General features: G+C 36.6%; 1 protein-coding gene across 6 annotated transcripts in view; it reads right to left on the reverse strand.

The window, feature by feature from the left end:
• Positions 1–3,291: 3,291 nt before the first annotated feature.
• The window catches only part of ZNF567 (zinc finger protein 567), a 29,909-nt gene continuing 13,137 nt past the window's right edge, over positions 3,292–20,063 (reverse strand). For all 6 annotated transcript variants that reach the window (XM_005218973.5, XM_024978347.2, XM_010814770.3 and 3 more), the window contains 3 exon segments: positions 9,543–9,669; positions 9,199–9,285; positions 3,292–5,665 (listed from right to left, as the gene is read on the reverse strand). In XM_005218973.5, coding sequence (XP_005219030.2) covers positions 3,945–5,665; positions 9,199–9,285; positions 9,543–9,669 — 1,935 coding nt within the window. In that variant the 3' untranslated portion in view covers positions 3,292–3,944.

Consider the following 20,063-nt stretch of genomic DNA (forward strand, 5'->3'; position numbering starts at 1 on the left):
ACAGAAAAAATCAGAACAAAAATAGGATACCACTCAGATGAGTGATAATGAATTGCTACATATCAAAACCTTTAAGAGGTGATGAAAGTCATCTTGCTGTTGATGTTTAGTTGCTGTCATGTCTGACTCTTTGTGACCCCATGGACTATAGCCCACCAGGCTCCTCTGTCCATGGGATTTCTTAGACAAGAATACTGGAGTAGGTTGTAGGTTGCCATTTCCTTCTCCAGGGGATCTCCCTGACCCAGGGATTGAACCCACATCTCCTGCATTGGCAGGTGGATTCTTTACTGCTGAGCCACCAGGGAAGCCTCAGGTCTTAATTCTGGTCATTTATCTGGTTTCTTTTTCCACACTTGACCTGTCCTAGGAAAGCCATCTTACAAGAACACTAACACTCTTTAACAAAATTTGGGAAATCAAGATATTGTTCTGAAACAGTGTCTGTCACACAGTGGACACTTGATAAAACTGATGATGTAATTAAAACCCAAGAAACTAGAAAAAGAACCAATTAACCTAACTACTGCAGAATGAAATCACTTATATGGTTAAAATTAGAAATCAATGAAAGAAGAAATAAAACCTATTAAATTTGTGTGGAAAAAACACCCATCTAAATTAGACTTATAAATTTGATCTATATAAAGACAAGAAATATGACAGCATTTATAAGATAATATATATATTTATGGAAATTTTAAAAATAATAATACTAAAGAAAATATTTTGGGTTTTTTTGCTTTTTATTAATTTAATTGGAGGCTAATTACTTTACCTCCATGGTTTTTGCCATCCATTGACATGAATCAGCCACAGGTATACATAAATTAAATGAATTAAAATTCATTCAAGATGAGGTAGAAATCTGCATAGTCCAATACACATAGCAGAAAAATTAAAATTTGGCCGAAGTTCTCTCTAAAAACAATACTTAAATCATCACTTAGAAACTCTAAGGATAATCTCTAGAAGAATTTTACAAGCTCATTCTAGAAGTCTAAACACTGGAAGAAGACAGCTTCCAAAAAATCTAAATAAGCTTAATCTGTGAATATGAATGCAAATATTCTAAGGAAAATGTTAGCAAAACAAAACCAAACATGGAGGAAAGCATGACTTGAGAGGCAGAACTTTGGACTGAAACAACCTGAATCCCAAGATTCTGAGCCAAACTTGGATAGAGATAGCTCCATGAGAAGGTATCTCCAGTTGGAAGAGTGACAGAAGAGATTTTTGTGGGGCAGAGAAGTGGAAGAAATCCATGATACCAGTAGCTGCCAGCAAGTACTTAAATCCCAAGGAAAGGGAATCTTATCTTACTAGTGGAAGTCTGTTCTGAAGAAGATGGAAAATCTCATTGTTTTTTTCTTCTTTATTCTGTCACTTGTTGGCGCTGGAGGAAGACCGAGTTGTGGCAAGGATACAGCAGAATGAGAAGACTAAATAAAGCTCTGTTGCTGTAACTAGAGCCAGGAAGGGGTCCTCTGGAAGCTAAAAAGTTCTAGGAAGACAGGGGAGAGGAGGCAACTCAAGTTAGAGATCCCTTAAAGTATATGAAGTCGAGGGTGCACACGTGTAGATCTGACTCTAGGCAGCACACCAAAGGCCTTGAGAATCGAACTAGAAGGTAGACCATAAGCCAGGTCTCAGAGTGGGTCCTAGGTGAACCCCCCGAAAGATAAAGCACACTGGTGCTGCAAATGCTTTCCAAAATGAACTGACATTGGAAGCCCAGGGCACAGAAAGTACATTAGAACTTACACACTGAATCTGAATTCAACCTACTAAGATAAACAAACCAAAATTATGCCCCCCACAGGATTTAAAATAGATTCAAAGAATCAAATTATTCAAAATGTCTAGCAAACAATAAAAATGTATTCTGCATACAATGGAATAGGACAATTTTAACAACTCACAATGGAAAAGAAAAAAAGAAAAAGACATCAACACTGAGATGATTCACGTTAGAATTACCAAAGACTTTTAAACAGCTATTAGAACCATGTCTCAACAAGTAAAGGTGACTCTAAGCAGAGACACAGAAACTGTAAAAAAAGAACCAAAAAGAATTTAGTTTTAAGGAACTTTAAAAATTTTTATAATTTTCAGATGTATAAAAGGAAATTTTAGAACTAAAACATATAATGAAAATTAAAACCTATTTGATGGGTTCAGCAACAAAATGGAGAAAACAGAGAAAAGATTTAGTGAACCTGAACTTGGATCAACAAAAAAATTATCTAACAGAGAAAGATTTAGAATAAAACAAACTTATTAGAGCCTCTAGGATCTGAGGGACAATACCAAAGGGTTTGTTATTTGTGTCCCTGAGATTGTGAAAGGAAAAAAGAAAGTACCAGGAAGAAAAAAAAATATTTATAAGGAGTTAATGGTTGAAAACCTACCAAGTTTAGCAAAAGACCTTAAACTTACAGATTCAAGAAATGTAGCATATCACAAAAAGGATAAACTGTAAGAAACCATTGCTGAGACACATCATAACCAAACTGCTGAAAATCAAAGAAAAAAAAATATCAAAAGCTTCCAGAGAATACAGATGCATTTTACATATTGGAGAACAATGTCTTGAATAACAGAACTCTCACTGAAAGTATGAAGGCCCAAGGGTAGTGGAACATTTTTTAAATGCTTTAAGGAAAGAAATGTCAACCCCAATCTTTGTCCAGTGAAAATGATCAAGAATGAAGGATAAAAGATATTAGATAAAGAAAGACAAAGAGGATTTGCTACCAGCAGGCTTGCTCTAGAAGAAGCGCTAAACAAAACTCTTTAGATGAAAGGAAAATGATACCAAAGGAAAACTTGAAACTTCAAAAATAAGAGCTATAGAAATGGTAAATTGCTGAGTAAAAAATAAAATTGTTTTTTTCTTTTTATAAATATTTACTGTGCTAAAAAGCAAGGAGTATAACACTGTCTCATAAGGCTTGCAATGTATGTAGATATAATAAATATAATAATCATAATATAAAGAGGGGAGGCTAAAAAGACATATATTGTGGTAAGATTTCTAAATATAACATGAAGCACTAAAATGTAACTCAAAGTATACTGTGAATTACATATACTGTGTATATCGCAATACTCTCCAAAGTGAATCATCCCATGTTGAGAAAAGTTTGAGAGATCTCTGGCAGTATCAACCATAACTGAAAACCCTTTATACACACCCTGGGATTAAATAATTTCAGTCTTTGTATAAAATCAACAGAAATACAAGCATACACACACACACCCCCCCACAGACAGACATATACAAGAATATTTACAGCCATGTTTTTATTACAACACAAAATTATAAAAAAATACAAATACCCATCAAGAGGATTGATAAATAGCAGTATATTCTTAAAATGGAATAGTATACAGAATGTAAATGAATACACTACTGCCACATGCAATAATGTATGAATCTTTAAAACGTTGAGTGAAACCACACAAAAGAACTTATAATGAATAACAAAATACATATATAGTTTGAATAAGTAAGAAAACTATTTCATGTTAAAAACCGGGAAGTGGTCAACTTTGGGGGTAGTAACAACTACATTTTATTCTGAAGAGTGCAATAAGAAGTTTATTTCATATTTTCTTCCTCTTATGGAGGGTGATGCTTATAACCATTTTGTATCTTGCCTCTGCATGTACTATATAAGCACTTAAAAAAATAAACTGAGTCAGAACTCAAAAACTTAGAAAATTAGCTTCATTGCTGATAAAAAGTTCAATATCAATGAGCACACCCATTTCATATGCTAGTAAACATAGATAAATATTTATGTGGTACAGTACATTAAATTAATAATTATTATTACATTTGTGATTAAAATTACCTCATATATATGTTTAAGCATGCTTTAAAAAAACAAAGTTTTACAATAACTTAGAAAGGCTTCACAAAGAAATCACATCATTTATTACTGCATTTCCATGTTTTCTCCCTTGTGAGTTCTCTGATGGACAATAAGATTTCTCTTATAACTGAAGGACTTACCACATTCATTACAAATATAAGGTTTCTCCCCTGTGTGAGTTCTCTGATGTACAATGAGATTTGTCTTCTGTCGGAAGCACTTCCCACATTCACTACACTTGTATGGTTTCTCTCCTGTATGAGTTCTTTGATGATGAATGAGATATGATTTCCTGCTAAAGGCTTTCCCACACTGAGGGCATTCATAGGATTTCTGCCCTGTATGTATTTTCTGATGTACAGTGAGGGTTGCTTTCTGGCGAAAAGACTTCCCACATTCATTACAAATATAAGGTTTCTCTCCTGTATGGATTCTCTGATGTAAATTGAGATTTGTCTTCTGACTGAAGGATTTTCCACATTCATTACATTCATATGGTTTCTCTCCTGTGTGAGTTCTGTGATGATCAATGAGGTATGACTTCATTCTAAAAGCCTTCCCACAGTGAGGACATTCATAGGATTTTTCCCCTGTATGTGTTCTCTGATGTGCCACGAGGGTTGTCTTCTGGCGGAAGGATTTTCCACATTCATTACAAATATAAGGTTTCTCTTCATTATGAGTCTTCTCATGAAGAGCAAGGGTTGTCTTCTGGGAGAAGGATTTTCCACATTCATTACAAATATAGGGTTTTTCCCCTGTATGAGTTCTTTGATGTACAGTAAGGTTTGCCTTCTGATGAAAGGACTTTCCACATTCTTTACAAATATAGGGTTTTTCTCCTGTATGAATTCTCTGATGTAGGGAGAGTGTTGTCTTCTGGCGGAAAGACTTTCCACAGTCACTACACTCATACGGTTTCTCTCCTGTGTGAGTTCTCTGATGACGAATGAGGTGTGATTTCAATCTAAAGGCATTCCTACATTGTGGACATTCATATGATTTCTCCCCTGTATGTGTTCGCTGATGATCAGTGAGGGCTGTCTTTAGGCGGAAAGACTTACCACATTCATTACAAACAAAGGGTTTCTCTCCCGTGTGAGTTCTCTGATGATCAATGAGATAGGATTTCCTCCTAAATGAATTTCCACACTGATGACATTGATAGGGTTTTTCTTCTGTGTGAATTCCCTGATGCAGAATCAATACTGATTTCCTGCAAAAGGACTTCCCACATTCAGTGCACGTATGCTTTTTTTCAATATTGGTTGTTCTTCTTCTTTTATTATAATCAGATGTGTTTCCCCTTCTATAAGTTCTACTATGTGTAACTGGGCCTCCTCTTTTTAAAAAGGCTTTCTCACAGTCATTATATTCAAATGACTGTGCTGGAGTTTCCATCTTATGATATTGTGTGATCTTTTCATTATGACTGATGGTCCTCCCACATTGATTATGAGATTTGACTCCAGAGTGAGCTGTCTCTGGTTTAGTATTGAGGAGTGATTTCCCATACCCATTACACTCACTAAGTCTCCTTCTTGTAGGACTTAGATTACTGATGATTAATTCTGAAACATTTTTTAAAATCTTTTCACGAGTGTCATATTCAGGAGGTAGCTTTTTTGAATTAATAGGGTTTTTACTCAAAGTAAGTGTCTTTTCACATGTACTACGGTTCTCGTTAACCAGCTTTTTGTGGTTGATTAATATAACTGATCTAGAATATTTATCTTGCTGTTCCTTGAATTTCAATAAAAAGTCTTCAGCTTTCCAGTTTTCTTCTAGAAAAGAATATAATTAATAACAACTTGTGAATCTTACATATTTTCTATGAAAAGGAATTGTATATATATATGAGGCCAAAAAAGATCAAGGACAAACTATTCCTTGCCTGGGAAAAGACATGGAACCTAAATTAAACACTCTGCCTCAGTGTGGAAAAAGGTGAAATATTAAGTAATGAATGCTAGTAACATTTGCACTTTGTACCAGAACTTCATACAGAAAGTAAAACAAAGACAAGAAGCAGTAAAGAGAAGAGACACAAGAATAGTGGAAGAGGAATTCATGCTTGGATAGGTGGATTCAGAGGCAATGAACTGAACCTATGGCATTAAGATTTAAGTAGGATGAACAAGACAAATTAGTGGAAAAGCTAGTTCAGGGAAAATTTTAGAGGTAAGTGTTTGGAGGACACAGATTAGAGCTTTTAAATGTTCATCCCTAGATTGTCAGGTAAAATACGTCCAGTTGTCCCACCACCCCTCTTCCACACAGCCATCGATAAATCTTTCCAAGCATTGATTATTTTCCTAGCATTTAGAAAAAAAAATCCTATAGTCTACACTCTAATCCTCCATATAACTGGGAGTCATTTTTTCTTGTGAGGTAAGTACAAAGAAAACACTCCCAGCAGGAACTTTATTTTTATTAAAAACAAATGGGGTGTTTTTCGCCAAATTGTGCAGCATGCAGGATCTTAGTTCCCTGACCAGAGATTGAACTCATACCCTCTACAGTGGAAGCCCAGAGTCTTAACCACTGAATCACCAGGGAAGTCCCCCAACAGGAACTTTGAAACAAACTAGTGTTTTGTTTACTGGTGTATTCAGATTGCTATTTTTCTTTCAAAATTGCTCAATAAGAAAACACTCATGACAATTAATTATAACTATTCTTTTCAATTGCTAACTTAATTATTGAGGTTTAAAGAAAGAATCAAGTCTTTCTCCGATACAGTAACATTCTTAACTCCAGTTTTCCATATGTGGACCAGAAAGATTGCTCCCTGTGGTTCTAGATCACTCATTAACCTTAGCCTTTATTTCTCTTATAAATTTATAGTTATATTTGAGATCATCCATATCTAATGCAACAATGTTAAATCTAGGCTCAAAAGTCTGTTTCTTCCTGAGTTCATTGCCTCCAGTACTAACATAGAAGGAATTTCTCCTGTAAACAAAACTTTACATCACTTAAACTCACTTTATATATTCGAACAAGTTTTCAGGGTTGTCCACATATCTGAAAAATCTCACCCATAACAAGTAAAGCCTCATATTTATTGCTGTATATATACCTCACTTATTCCTAATCACATGCTTTACTTACATTCTTTTAATCAGCTGACTTTTTTCCTAGTCTTATTTCTAATCATATTTAGAGAATCTTCAAGAAAATGCTACCACTCCATGATATCAAAACTCTTCACATATGCCCCACCATCAATTTAAGGACTGTTTCTTTATAACTTGAAAACAATTATAGTTTATAAAAATAATTCTAACAAATCTTTTTACAAGCTTACATTGTATCATAAATATTTCATTAAAAATGCAAACTTTGACAATAATCTTTTCTCATAACTCTTTATTGAAATTCTTTATTGGTTATTTTCTTTGTATTCTTCTGAGTTTACATTAACACTGCAGATCATAGATAGGTAGTGTCTGTTAGAATCCACCACTTCAATCAGATGTACAGAGCCATGACCTGAGCAAATACTTCTGAAAGGACTTATCAGTACATGCTTTGTGAATGGAGGACAAAGAGATCTCCCCTATACAGTTCCACAAACAGAAAAAAAGCAACTGACTACTTAACATATATACTACACCAAAGAAAGTACAAAGGATATTATCTTTGAAAGAATGAATCCTTAAGTATAAACCATGTACAGTCAAGTATCAAATTATATAATCTTTAAGAGTTGTATGTGTCACAGTTATAAGCAACATGGGAATGAAGAAAAAGGAGAGGTGGATATGCTGGGGAGTAGTCAGGGAAGAGCAAGGATAAGAAATCATGACTTCAAAGATACACATTATATGGAAGGGTGAACACAGTGAAAAGTACAGACATGATAAACCTTACATGTATAGAGGACATTTAGGAGACTAGATCAAGTGGAAATTAGCAAGAGTTTCCACAAAAGAGAAACACTTGAAAAGACCACATGACAGCTTACTATGGTACTCCTTGTATAAAGGAGAATTTCAGTTTCATATAATTAACAAAAAGAAGTAGAGAACAAGTATCCTATCAGGAAAGTAACAATGTAAGTTGAAAAAATTAGGACAAAAATTATAGCAAAGCCAAACTGTAATTACAATTTCAAGACATGAAATACGGTAGCTGTCAATCTGTATGATATTTATGTAGAAGTGAGAAAACTACAGCGAAAAATAAAATATAGGAGGATGTAAATATATTTCACAGGCTTATAAGCACAAACTGTGAAGAGGTTCCCAAAAGATTATGACAGAGACAATCAAGCTGGTATCACAGCAGGAACAAAATAATCTGGAAATAGTTAGTGGGAAAGAATTTAAGAGCTAGGAAAGTTGGAATAAGTAAGACATCAGAGTGCAGGACTTATGAAGGACTAGAGTGAAGGTGGGAGAAATGTGCCAAGAATGTCAATGCTAGAGGTATCTATATAAAACAAAGAGTTTAAGTTCTCAGAATGGATGATACTACTATAATTAAAAGGTAGATCTCTTGATGACAAATTAGAGAAAAAAGACTCAGAGTCTAGAGAAATAATATACATTAAAAAAAAAAAAAAGATTTGTGTGACTATTATGTATAAGGCACTGTTCCAGGCAATGTGGCCAGAGTGTAAAGAGAACAGACCAAGCTGGAAATAATCACTGAGAGAATCAGGGTAAGAACAAGTCAATGTTTTACCCAAAGCAAGGGACGGTTTCAGGTAAGATGATCATCGATATACAATGAACCATGAAAACTTACTGTAAAAAAATAGTAACTATGGAATTATCTGTCTTGGTCAAGGCAAGAGAATTTTTAAATTAACAGCTAGACTTGTGGTGAGAATGGGAACTCAGAGTTAGCATAGCAAACAAATCTGAAATGATACTAAAGATATGGAGATAAACCAGAAAGCACCTGAGAAATATTAACAAAGAATTTTTTCTTTCTTAAAGATAGATAAGAATGCCTAAAAGAAACCTATACAATGGCTAGATGATAAGGGACTGAGAAAGCTAGAAAAGGACAGAAATGGATGAAAAGATCTAAAAGAAGGAAGGCTTACAGTACATTTTGATTAAGAGTGGCAGTTAGGCAATCAATTAGGCAAGTAAGAGTGACAAGCAAATTAGGAAAATCTATTATATAGGGTGAGTGGTATTTGAAAGTGTAATTTGAGATTTTTGCAGGCACAATGGTCATTTCAAAGGTTAGGACCCTTTAAAAGGACACTACCAAAACATTTCAAAGGTGTTGCCCACCACACAACCACTTTAAATTTATTTTTCACTAGATCTCATCTGCCTGAGAGTCAGAAACTCACCTAAGCAGGTATGACCTTTAAATGATGTCCATGGTTCTTCTCCTCGTTCCAATTTGAGGATCACATCAGGCTTGGTCATGTGACACCCTGATTAAGGGAAGATTTGGATTAAGTTGCTTAGATGTTAATACATTTGAAAAATCAATAAGTTGAATTTCCATTCTGTAAAGTAAGATACTCCTTCATGTAAGAGTAAACTTAACACCTTGTACTAAGCAAGTGAAGACACAATTATCCTTTGTGTCAACCAAAAAGAATTCATCCCTGAAATCCAAGATCACATGTATTTTAGGCACTCTCAAAGGAAATGCATGCTACTGAAAGTTTCAAAGAATTTTTCTTACCTACAGAAATGAGATGGCAATAGTTTTCCAACATTACATCCATGTAGAGTGTCTTCTGAGCAGGATCCAGGTGCTGCCACTCCTCCTGACTGAAGTCCACAGTCACATCTTTGAATGACACTGATCCCTATAATGGTTTGGAACTGTGATTAGAAAATTGACCAGAAATAGGGGACTAGATTTTTATTTTATAACTTATTTTATCTTTTGGCTGTCCTATATAGCATGTGGGATCTCAGGTCCCCACCCAGGGACTGAACTGGTGCTCCCTGCAGTGAAAGCACAGAGTCTTAACCACTGGACTGCCAGGGAAGTCCTTGGGGACTAGTTTTGATCCTGCTCCTTTCTGGCATTCATATGAAACTTGTAAAGAAAGCCTACCATTTTTCTTGTTTTGTGATTTAGATTGTAAGGGAAGCAACAACAACAAAAAATCAAAGTAGAAATACTTGCCACCAAATTTACTTAATAACGCATTCTAAAAATGTATTGTGAAGTCACTTTGTAATCCCAAATTGCGTTAGTTTACTGGGGTGCCAAGATATACAAAACACAGTCTCTGCTCACAAGAAGTTACAGCTGCAAAGCATGCAACACATACTTTTTTTTTTTTAAACACATACTTTTAAGAAAGTATGTGTCAACGCAAATCTACAAGACTGGTGGTAAGGGTACTACAACAGAAGTATGTTACAGTGTATTACAAGGCAGAACAATTTTTCAGGCTTCACCAATGAGGTAATTTTTTTTCTCCTTTAAGATTAATGTGTTATGCAGGAAGAATATGGTTTTAAAATGCATGGGCATGTATGTAGTATTTACATACTACCATAAGTAAAATAGATAGCCAATGAGAATTTGTTGTATGACTCAGGAACTCCAACTGGGGCTCTGCGACAACCTAGAGGGGTGGAATGGATGTGAGATGGGAGGGAGGTTCAAGAGGGAGAGGACATATGTATACCTATGGCTGATTCATGTTGATGTATAGTATAAACCAACACATTATTGTAAAGCAATTATCCTTTGATTAAAAATAAATTCTAAAAAATGCATGAATGTGACATATCCAGCAATAATAGAGTGAACTGGTCAAGAAAACAATCCCTCAGATGATAATTTTAAAATCTGTACACAATACATAATAAATAAGTAATAGAAGGCACTGGAAGGACACCAAAGTAAGCAAAAATTGGAGAAGAGTTTATTCTTAAGCAATAACAATGAGTAAGAATTCTTAAGTTTGTGGCTATTTTGCATGAAGGTATCCACCCCAAAGTCCACAGCTCTGCAGGCAGAAAACCAGTTTACTTCCTCAAAGGTGACAGAGGACAGAATTGAGGACTAGTAGGTGAGCTGAAGATTTAGCGACATTTATCTAGAAGTGAGAAAACTACAGGAAGAATGAGACTCCAAATCTGAGTATAAATTTTGCCAGAACTCTAGTTTGATAGTCAAACTAAGCAATTGTTAAGAGAGATCAAAGGAGACTTAGGAAAAAGCAAACAGACACGAGAAAAGAGTTTTGAAAACCAGAAGTGTACTGAGTGAGATTCCGAGATTTCTGCATTTTTGATTAACAGCATTACACAACCTGCTTATAAGTTAAGCAGAACCTACAGCCTTAGTGGACTGAGGTGTCAGAAAGTTGGGGCTAACAAAGCAGCAGGAATTATAAAAGGGTGAAACACTAGAAGAAAGAGTACCGCAGAAAGTAAGCCCTCAAATCTAAACGTTAATATATACCAGTTCTTTGAGAACTAAAAGTACATGAACATCACTCATCACGGGACCAGAGTGAAAAAAGCAGCAGGAGGAAGCTGAAGAGACCTAACTATCAGCTGCTTCACACTTGGGGTGTAGGTAAGAGGACAGGGAGGGCAGGGTTTGAAGCTTGATTCCAAGCAAGTTAATTGTCTACTAGAAGAAAAATAAACAAAAATCCTCAAAAAACAAGACATACAGAATTTGGATTACTACAACACATTATTCAAAAGATCCTGGTTTCTAGCAAAAATTACCAGATATGTAAACAGAAAAATAAGAGGGGGAATATAACCCATATTCAGAAAAAAATAGTTCATGGAAACTAATTCCTAGTGGGCCTAGATGTTGGATTTTGCAAAAAAAAAAAAAAGGCTTCAAAACAGCTGTTCTAAATGTGTCCAACTGCTAACTGCTAAGTCACTTCAGTTGTGTCCGACTCTGTGCAACCCCAGAGACGGTAGCCTACCAGGCTCCCCCGGTCCCTGGGATTCTCCATGCAAGAACACTGGAGTGGGTTGCCATTTCCTTCTCCAAAGAAGTAATGAAAAATCTGGCATGGAATCTTGAAACATAAACTGATAAAAAAAACATGAACTGAAAATTCTAGACCTACCAAGTATAATAAATGAAATGAAGATTTCACTATATAGGCTCAATAGCATAGGAAAAGGAACAAACATTAACCTTGTAAATGCAGACATACTTTGGAGACATCACAGTTTCAGTTCTAGACCACTACAATAATCATTGCAATAAAGCCAGTCACAAAAATTCTTTTGATTATGCACTGCATATAAAAGTTACATGTACATTATATTGTAGTCTATTAAGTGTGCAATGGCATTATGTCTAAAAAACAATGTATATGCCTGTCTGAATTAAAAAATACTTAGATAAAATGTGTTGATCATCACTAGAGCTTTCTGTGAGTTGTAATCTTTTTGTAATAGTAACATCAAAGATCACTGACTACAGATGATAACAAATACAATAATAATGATAAAGTGAAATATTTCAGGAATAGCCATCTTGACAGAGACATGAGCAAATACTAAATACTGCTGGAAAAATGGCTCCTATAGACTTGCTCAACTCAGGACTGCTAAAATCCTTCAATTTGTAAAAATGAAATATCTGCAAAGTGAAATTTAAAAAAGCATAATAAAATAAAGTATGACTATTTTGATCAACAGAAATTAAGCCATCTGAATAGAAAGGAAATGAAAAAGAAAAAAATGAATAACGGATTCACAGAGATTTTTGGGTCCATTTCAAAGTAATGCAAGACAGATATAATTGGAGTCCCAGAGAAAGAGGAAAAAAAAAGACCTGAAAAAATTTTAAGGAAATAATGGCATAACATATTCAAAATAAGCAAAAACTTGACTTATACATTAAAAAAGCTTAATGAACCCCAAAAGAATAAAAACAAAAGAAAACTACACTCAGAAAATCCTAATCAAACTGCTAAAAGCCTAAGAGAACATCAACCAAGAATTCTGTACTCAGCAACATTACCTATTAAAAACAAAGGTGACATAAAGCTATATGAGCAGATAAAGTCTGAAAGAATTCATCACTAGCAAAACTGTACCAAAAATGGTGGGAAAAAAAAAAAAAAGGTCTTCAGGCTGAAGGTAAAAATGACACCAGATGATAAACAAGGTCTTTAGGAAAGAATGAAGAATTGGAGAAAAGTTTTATTAAAAAGACTATATTCATTTCCTTCCATTTTTAAAAAAAGTTTTTAGCAGCAATTGGTGAACATTTTTCTGCTGTTTTAGCATGAAAACAATCATGGAGAATTTATAAAATGAATGAGCAATGTTGTGTTTCAATAAAACTTCATGTTTGGACACTGAGATTTAAATTTCAAAAACTTAAATAGGTCAGAAATATTTTGATTTTGTATTTTTTCCAACATTTAAAATAGAAGAACTATTCTTAACTCACAATCTGTACAAAAACATGTAGCAGACTGGATATAACCTAAGGGCTGTAGACTCTTGGTTTAAAGCAAGCATTTTAACACCATTAATTACAAACAGAAATATCAAACACATGGAGAACCAAAGAGCAAACCATGGAAGTCAGTAAATGAAAATACAATGTTGCAAGCTGATTTATTTTACCTTAAGTAATTCAGCATTATCTCTAATAAATCATGATAAGTTAAAGATACTATACTATAGAAGCTGCATACTATAATCCCTAAAGAAACCACAAAAAACAATGCAAGATGATGTAACTACAGATGCAACAGAGAAATGAAAATGAATAATGAAAATTCATTATTGTGTCAGTACTGACTGACACAAAGTAAAACAAAATGTAGGAACAGATGCATAAAATCAGGTTAGGGGGAATCTTAAATGTGTTAAGAAGCCCAATCTGAAAAGGCTATAGAGAAAAGATAAAAAGATCAGTGGTTGCCACTATTACAGATTATAGAGGAGAGGGAGGGATGAGTAGGCAGAGGACAGAGGATTTTTAGAGCAGTGAAATTAGTCTGTATAATATTATAATGGCAGATACATAACACTATATATTTGTCAAAATCTATAGAATAAACAGCACCAAAAATGAACCCTAATATAAACTATGAACTTTGGATGACAATGATATATCAGTGTAGGTCGCTGATTTTAACAACATACCACTCTGGTACAAGATACTGATATTAGGGAAGCCTATGCATTTGTCAGGGTAGGGAATAAATGGAAACTCACTGTACTTTCTACTTAATTTTTCTCTGAATGTAAAATTGCACTAAAATATAAAGTATATTTAAAAGATTTAAAATAAAACAGGTCAGGTAATCAGAAAACAAAGAGCAAAATAGCAGCCCTGACTCCAACTTTAGAACTAAACACTCCCACGTGGCTTGTGGGATCTTAGTTCCCTAACGAGGGACTGAATGCCTGCCCCCTGCATTGGAAGCATGGAGTCTTAACCACTGGACTGCCAGGGGAGTCCCAAGACTGAGATTATAAAAAATGTATAAAAAAGCAGGACTCATAATATATTTCCTGGTGGCTCAGACGGTAAAGCGTCTGCCTACAATGCGGGAGACCTGGGTTTGATCCCTGAGTCGGGAGGATCCCCTGGAGAAGGCAATGGCATCCCACTCCAGTACTCTTGCCTGGAAAATCCCATGGATGGAGGAGCCTGGTGGGCTGCAGTCCATGGGGTCTCAAAGAGTCGGACACGACTACGCAACTTCACTTTCACTTTTCACTTTCATGCTTTGGAGAAGGAAATGGCAACCCACTCCAGTGTTCTTGCCTGGAGAATCCCAGGGATGGGGGAGCCTGGTGGGAGGCCATCTATGGGATTGCACAGAGTCGGACACGGCTGAGCAACTTCACTTTCACTTTATATTAGGAAACAAGAAAGATTTAATATCAATAATTTAAACTTTTATCTTAAGTAGCTTTAAAAAAGAATATGCTAAACTCAAAGCAAGTAAAGGAAATAGTTTGGAAAAAAGGAAAAATCAGTAAAATAGGAAATAAGCAAGCAACAGGGGGGAAAAAAAATCAGTGAAACGAAAAGCCAGATACTTCAAAGTATCATTAAAATGTAAAACCTCTAAGGACTTCCCTGGTGGTCCAGTGGTTAAGAATCCACCTTCCAATCCAGGGAACATGGGTTCCATCCCTGGTCAGGGAACTAAGATCCTGCATGCCATGGGGCAACTAAGTTGGTGTGTCACAACTATTAATAGAGAAGCCCATGCAGCAATAAAGACCTGAAACAGCACCAAGCATAGCCCCCTGCCCCTCACAAAAAAAGGTAAAACACTAGTTAGACATTTAAGAAGTAAAGAGGGATGCCGCATATGGCCACTATCAGATCCAGCAGATATTAAACAGAACAAAGAGATTACAGCATAAACAAATTAAAGGCAACAAATTAGACAGTGTAGATGAAATGGACAAATATTTTCACTTAAAAACATGATACCAAAGGAAAAAAAAACTGAAAACCCTTAACTATTAAAGATACTGAGTTTGCAATTCAAGAAGTTCCCACAAAGATTTTTCCAGGTCCAGAAGACTTCAAGGTAAGTCCTGTGAAACATTTAAGAGTTAATGATAATACTACACTAACTTCTTAAAAATAAAGGACTGAGGAATACTTCCCTATTCCTTTTATGAGGTGAATCTTATACAGTTACCAAAACCAGAAAAAGGTAAAATTACAGACCAATAGCCTTGATGAATACCAATTAAAAACCAAAAAATAAGAGTGAATTGTATAAAGGGATAATATAAAAAGCATAACACATGAACAAGTGGTGCTTATCACTGGAATGCTAGATTGGTATAATACCTGACAATCAATACATATAATCCTCATTATATCAGAATATAGTAGGAAAAGCCTATGGTCATTTCAAATGAAAAAAAGCATTAGGCAAAATTTAACATCCGTTACACTTGTATTAAAAACTCTCGACTTTAGAAATAGAACTCCTCAACTTAATGAAATGCAACTACAAAAGATTTATACATAATATCATACTTATGGTTAAAGGTTGTTTTTCCCCTAAGATCAGGAGCAAGACAAGGATAGCTGCTCTCACCAGTTGTATTGAACACTGCAGACAATGAATAAAGAACGAAAAATACAAGGCAAACAGATTGGAAAGGGCGAAGGTAAACTGCATTCACAGACATAACCAGATATGTAGAAAGTACAGGAAATAATAAGTAAATTTATCACGGTCACAGCATATTTATCTCAAAATATAAAAAAAAAATCAATTCTATTTTATATACTAACAACAAACAACTGAGAATGAAGTTAAAAAATAAAATTAAGAAAATATTTGTAAGACCTGTGCACTGGAATCTATAAAACACTGTTGAGAGAAATTATAAAAGACCTAAGCAAACATGGAAATACACTAGGTCCATGGTTCAGAAGACTTACTACTGTTAACCTAACAATTATCTCCAACCAACTTATAAATCTTTGAAAACTAAATCACAATCCATTAGATTGTTTTATACAGACTACCGCACAATTGCACTCATCTCACATGCTAGTAAAGTAATGCTCAAAATTCTCCAAGCCAGGCTTCAGCAACATGTGAACCGTGAACTTCCAGATGTTCAAGCTGGTTTTAGAAAAGGCAGAGGAACCAGAGATCAAATTGCCAACATCCGCTGGATCATGGAAAAAGCAAGATAGTTCCAGAAAAACATCTATTTCTGCTTTATTGACTATGCCAAAGCCTTTGACTGTGTGGATCAAAACAAACTGTGGAAAATTCTGAAAGAGATGGGAATACCAGACCACCTGACCTGCCTCTTGAGAAATTTGTATGCAGGTCAGGAAGCAACAGTTAGAACTGGACATGGAACAACAGACTAGTTCCAAGTAGGAAAGGGAGTACGTCAAGGCTGTATATTGTCACCCTGCTTATTTAACTCATACGCAGGGTACATCATGAGAAACGCTGGAAGAAACAAAAGCTGGAATCAAGATTGCCGGGAGAAATATGAATAACCTCAGATATGCAGATGACACCACCTTTATGGCAGAAAGTGAAGAGGAACTAAAAAGCCTCTTGACGAAAGTGAAAGAGGAGAGTGAAAAAGTTGGCCTAAAGCTCAACATTCAGAAAATGAAGATCATGGCATCTGGTCCCATCACTTCATGGGAAATAGATGGAAACAGCGTCAGACTTTATTTTCTTGGGCTCCAAAATCACTGCAGATGGTGACTGCAGCCATGAAATTAAGACACTTACTCCTTGGAAGAAAAGTTATGACCAACCTAGACATCATATTAAAAAGCAGAGACGTTACTTTGCCAACAAAGATCTGTCTAGTCAAGGCTATGGTTTTTCCAGTGATCATGTATGGATGTGAGAGTTGACTGTGAAGAAAGCTGAGTGCCGAAGAATTGATGCTTTTGAACTGTGGTGTTGGAGAAGACTCTTGAGAGTCCCTTGGACTGCAAGGAGATCCAACTAGTCCATTCTAAAGGAGATCAGCCCTGGGATTTCTTTGGAAGGAATGATGCTAAAGCTGAAACTCCAGTACTTTGGCTACCTCATGTGAAGAGTTGATTCATTGGAAAAGACTCTGATGCTGGGAGGGATTGGGGGCAGGAGGAAGAGGGGACGACAGAGGATGAGATGGCTGGATGGCATCACCGACTCGATGGACGTGAGTTTGAGTGAATTCCGGGAGATGGTGATGGACAGGGAGGCCTGGCGTGCTGCGATTCATGGGGTCGCAAAGAATCAGACACAATTGAGTGACTGAACTGAACTGATGAGTTGATTTGAAAATTTATAGGAAAATGTCAAATACCTATTATACCTAAAATAATTTGGTAGGTTCACATTACCTGATACCAGGACTTAATACCCTAAATAAAACTGTTATCTTGGTGAAAGTTTAAATACACAAATGAATTAAACAGACTATAAAAAACACGTACACACATGATCAACTGATTGTCAACAAAGGCTCCGATATAATTCAGTAGAAAAAGGGAGGGAAGGCGCCAAGATGGCGGAGGAGTAGGACGGGGAAAACACTTTCTCCCCCACAAATTCAGCAAAAGAGCATTTAAACGTCGAGTAAATTCCACAAAACAACTTCTGAATGCCGGCAGAGGACATCAGGCACCCAGAAAAGCAACCCAACTCCTTGAAAGGAGGTAGGAAAAAATATTAAAGACAATAAAAGAGACAAAAGAGGGAGGGACGGAGTTCCGTCCTGGGAAGGGAGTCTTAAAAAGAGAGAAGTTTCCAAACACCAGGAAACCTTCTCACTGCCGAATCCGTGCCGAGCTTTGGAAGCACAGAGGGCAACATAACAGGGAGAAAAAATAAATAAACAATTAAAACTCGCATATTGCGAGCCCTACGGTAACTCCCCCAGCAGAGAAGCAGCGCAGACGCCTGCATCCGCCATTAGCAAGCGGGGGCTGGGCAGGGAGGCGCGGCGCGGGCTGCATCGCTGAGAGTAAGAATCTGGCCTGAATACCCTGAGCACTATCTGAGCGAAATAATTTGGGCTAGCAAACTAGACTGTGGGATATCTACCATGCGAAAAGCCAGCCCTAACCTAAGACACCGCCAGCCCGTGCACGGAACAAAGGACTAAACAGAGATAGCCGGCTGCAGACCTTCCCCCTCCGGTGACAGGCAGCCAGAGCCGGAAGGGGGCAATCGCAGCCCCAGAGAGACATTATCTATAAAACTGGCTTCTTTGCTAACTAAAACTTATTGGGGGTCTGGACGGTCAACATCTGCCTGAGAAGGTGCGCCGGTTTTACACCCAGATAACCGAGTGGCGGGGAGGCGATAAGTCGCAGCATTGGCGCTCGCCAAACACCTCATCACCTGAGCTGCTCGGACCTGGGAAGAGCACAAAACGCAGGCCCAACTGAGTCTCCACCCCTGAGGACTACCTGAGTGCCTGAACCTGAGCGGCTTGGACCTGGGAGGTGCATGCAACCCAGGGCCAGCCTCGGATTGTTCCCGGCGGAACAACCTAGAGCCTGAGCAGTGTGGGCAGGGAGGCTACACGCGCTGTGAGCGGGGGCAGACCCAGTGGGCTGAGGCATTGCGAGCACATGCCAGTGTCATTTGTTTGCAGCATCCCTCCCTCCCTCCCCACAGCGCGACTGAACAAAGAGAAGAAATACAGCTCCACCCACCAGAACACCGACACAAGCTTCCCTAACCAGGAAACCTTGACAAGCCACCTCTACATACCCACACACAGCGAGGAAACGCCACAATAAAGAGAACTCCACAAACTGCCAGAATACAGAAAGGACTCCCAAAATCAGCAATTTAAACAAGATGAAGACACAGAGGAATACCCAGCAGATAAAGGAACAGGATAAATGCCCACCAAACCAAACAAAAGAGGAAGAGATAGGGAATCTACCTGATAAAGAATTCCAAATAATGATAGTGAAATTGATCCAAAATCTTGAAATCAAAATGGAATCACAGATAAATAGCCTGGAGACAAGGATTGAGAAGATGCAAGAAAGGTTTAACAAGGACCTAGAAGAAATAAAAAAGTCAATATATAATGAATAATGCAATAAATGAAATTAAAAACACTCTGGAGGCAACAAATAGTAGAATAACAGAGGCAGAAGATAGGATTAGTGAATTAGAAGATAGAATGGTAGAAATAAATGAATCAGAGAGGATAAAAGAAAAACGAATTAAAAGAAATGAGGACAATCTCAGAGACCTCCAGGACAATATTAAACGCTACAACATTCGAATCATAGGGGTTCCAGAAGAAGAAGACAAAAAGAAAGACCATGAGAAAATACTTGAGGAGATAATAGTTGAAAACTTCCCTAAAATGGGGAAGGAAATAATCACCCAAGTCCAAGAAACCCAGAGAGTCCCAAACAGGATAAACCCAAGGAGAAACACCCCAAGACACATATTAATCAAATTAACAAAGATCAAACACAAAGAACAAATATTAAAAGCAGCAAGGGAAAAACAACAAATAACACACAAGGGAATTCCCATAAGGATAACAGCTGATCTTTCAATAGAAACTCTTCAAGCCAGGAGGGAATGGCAAGACATACTTAAAATGATGAAAGAAAATAACCTACAGCCCAGATTATTGTACCCAGCAAGGATCTCATTCAAGTATGAAGGAGAAATCAAAAGCTTTTCAGACAAGCAAAAGCTGAGAGAATTCTGCACCACCAAACCAGCTCTCCAAAAAATACTAAAGGATATTC

Source organism: Bos taurus, chromosome 18 (assembly GCF_002263795.3).
Source record: "Bos taurus isolate L1 Dominette 01449 registration number 42190680 breed Hereford chromosome 18, ARS-UCD2.0, whole genome shotgun sequence".
Lineage (NCBI taxonomy): Eukaryota > Metazoa > Chordata > Mammalia > Artiodactyla > Bovidae > Bos > Bos taurus.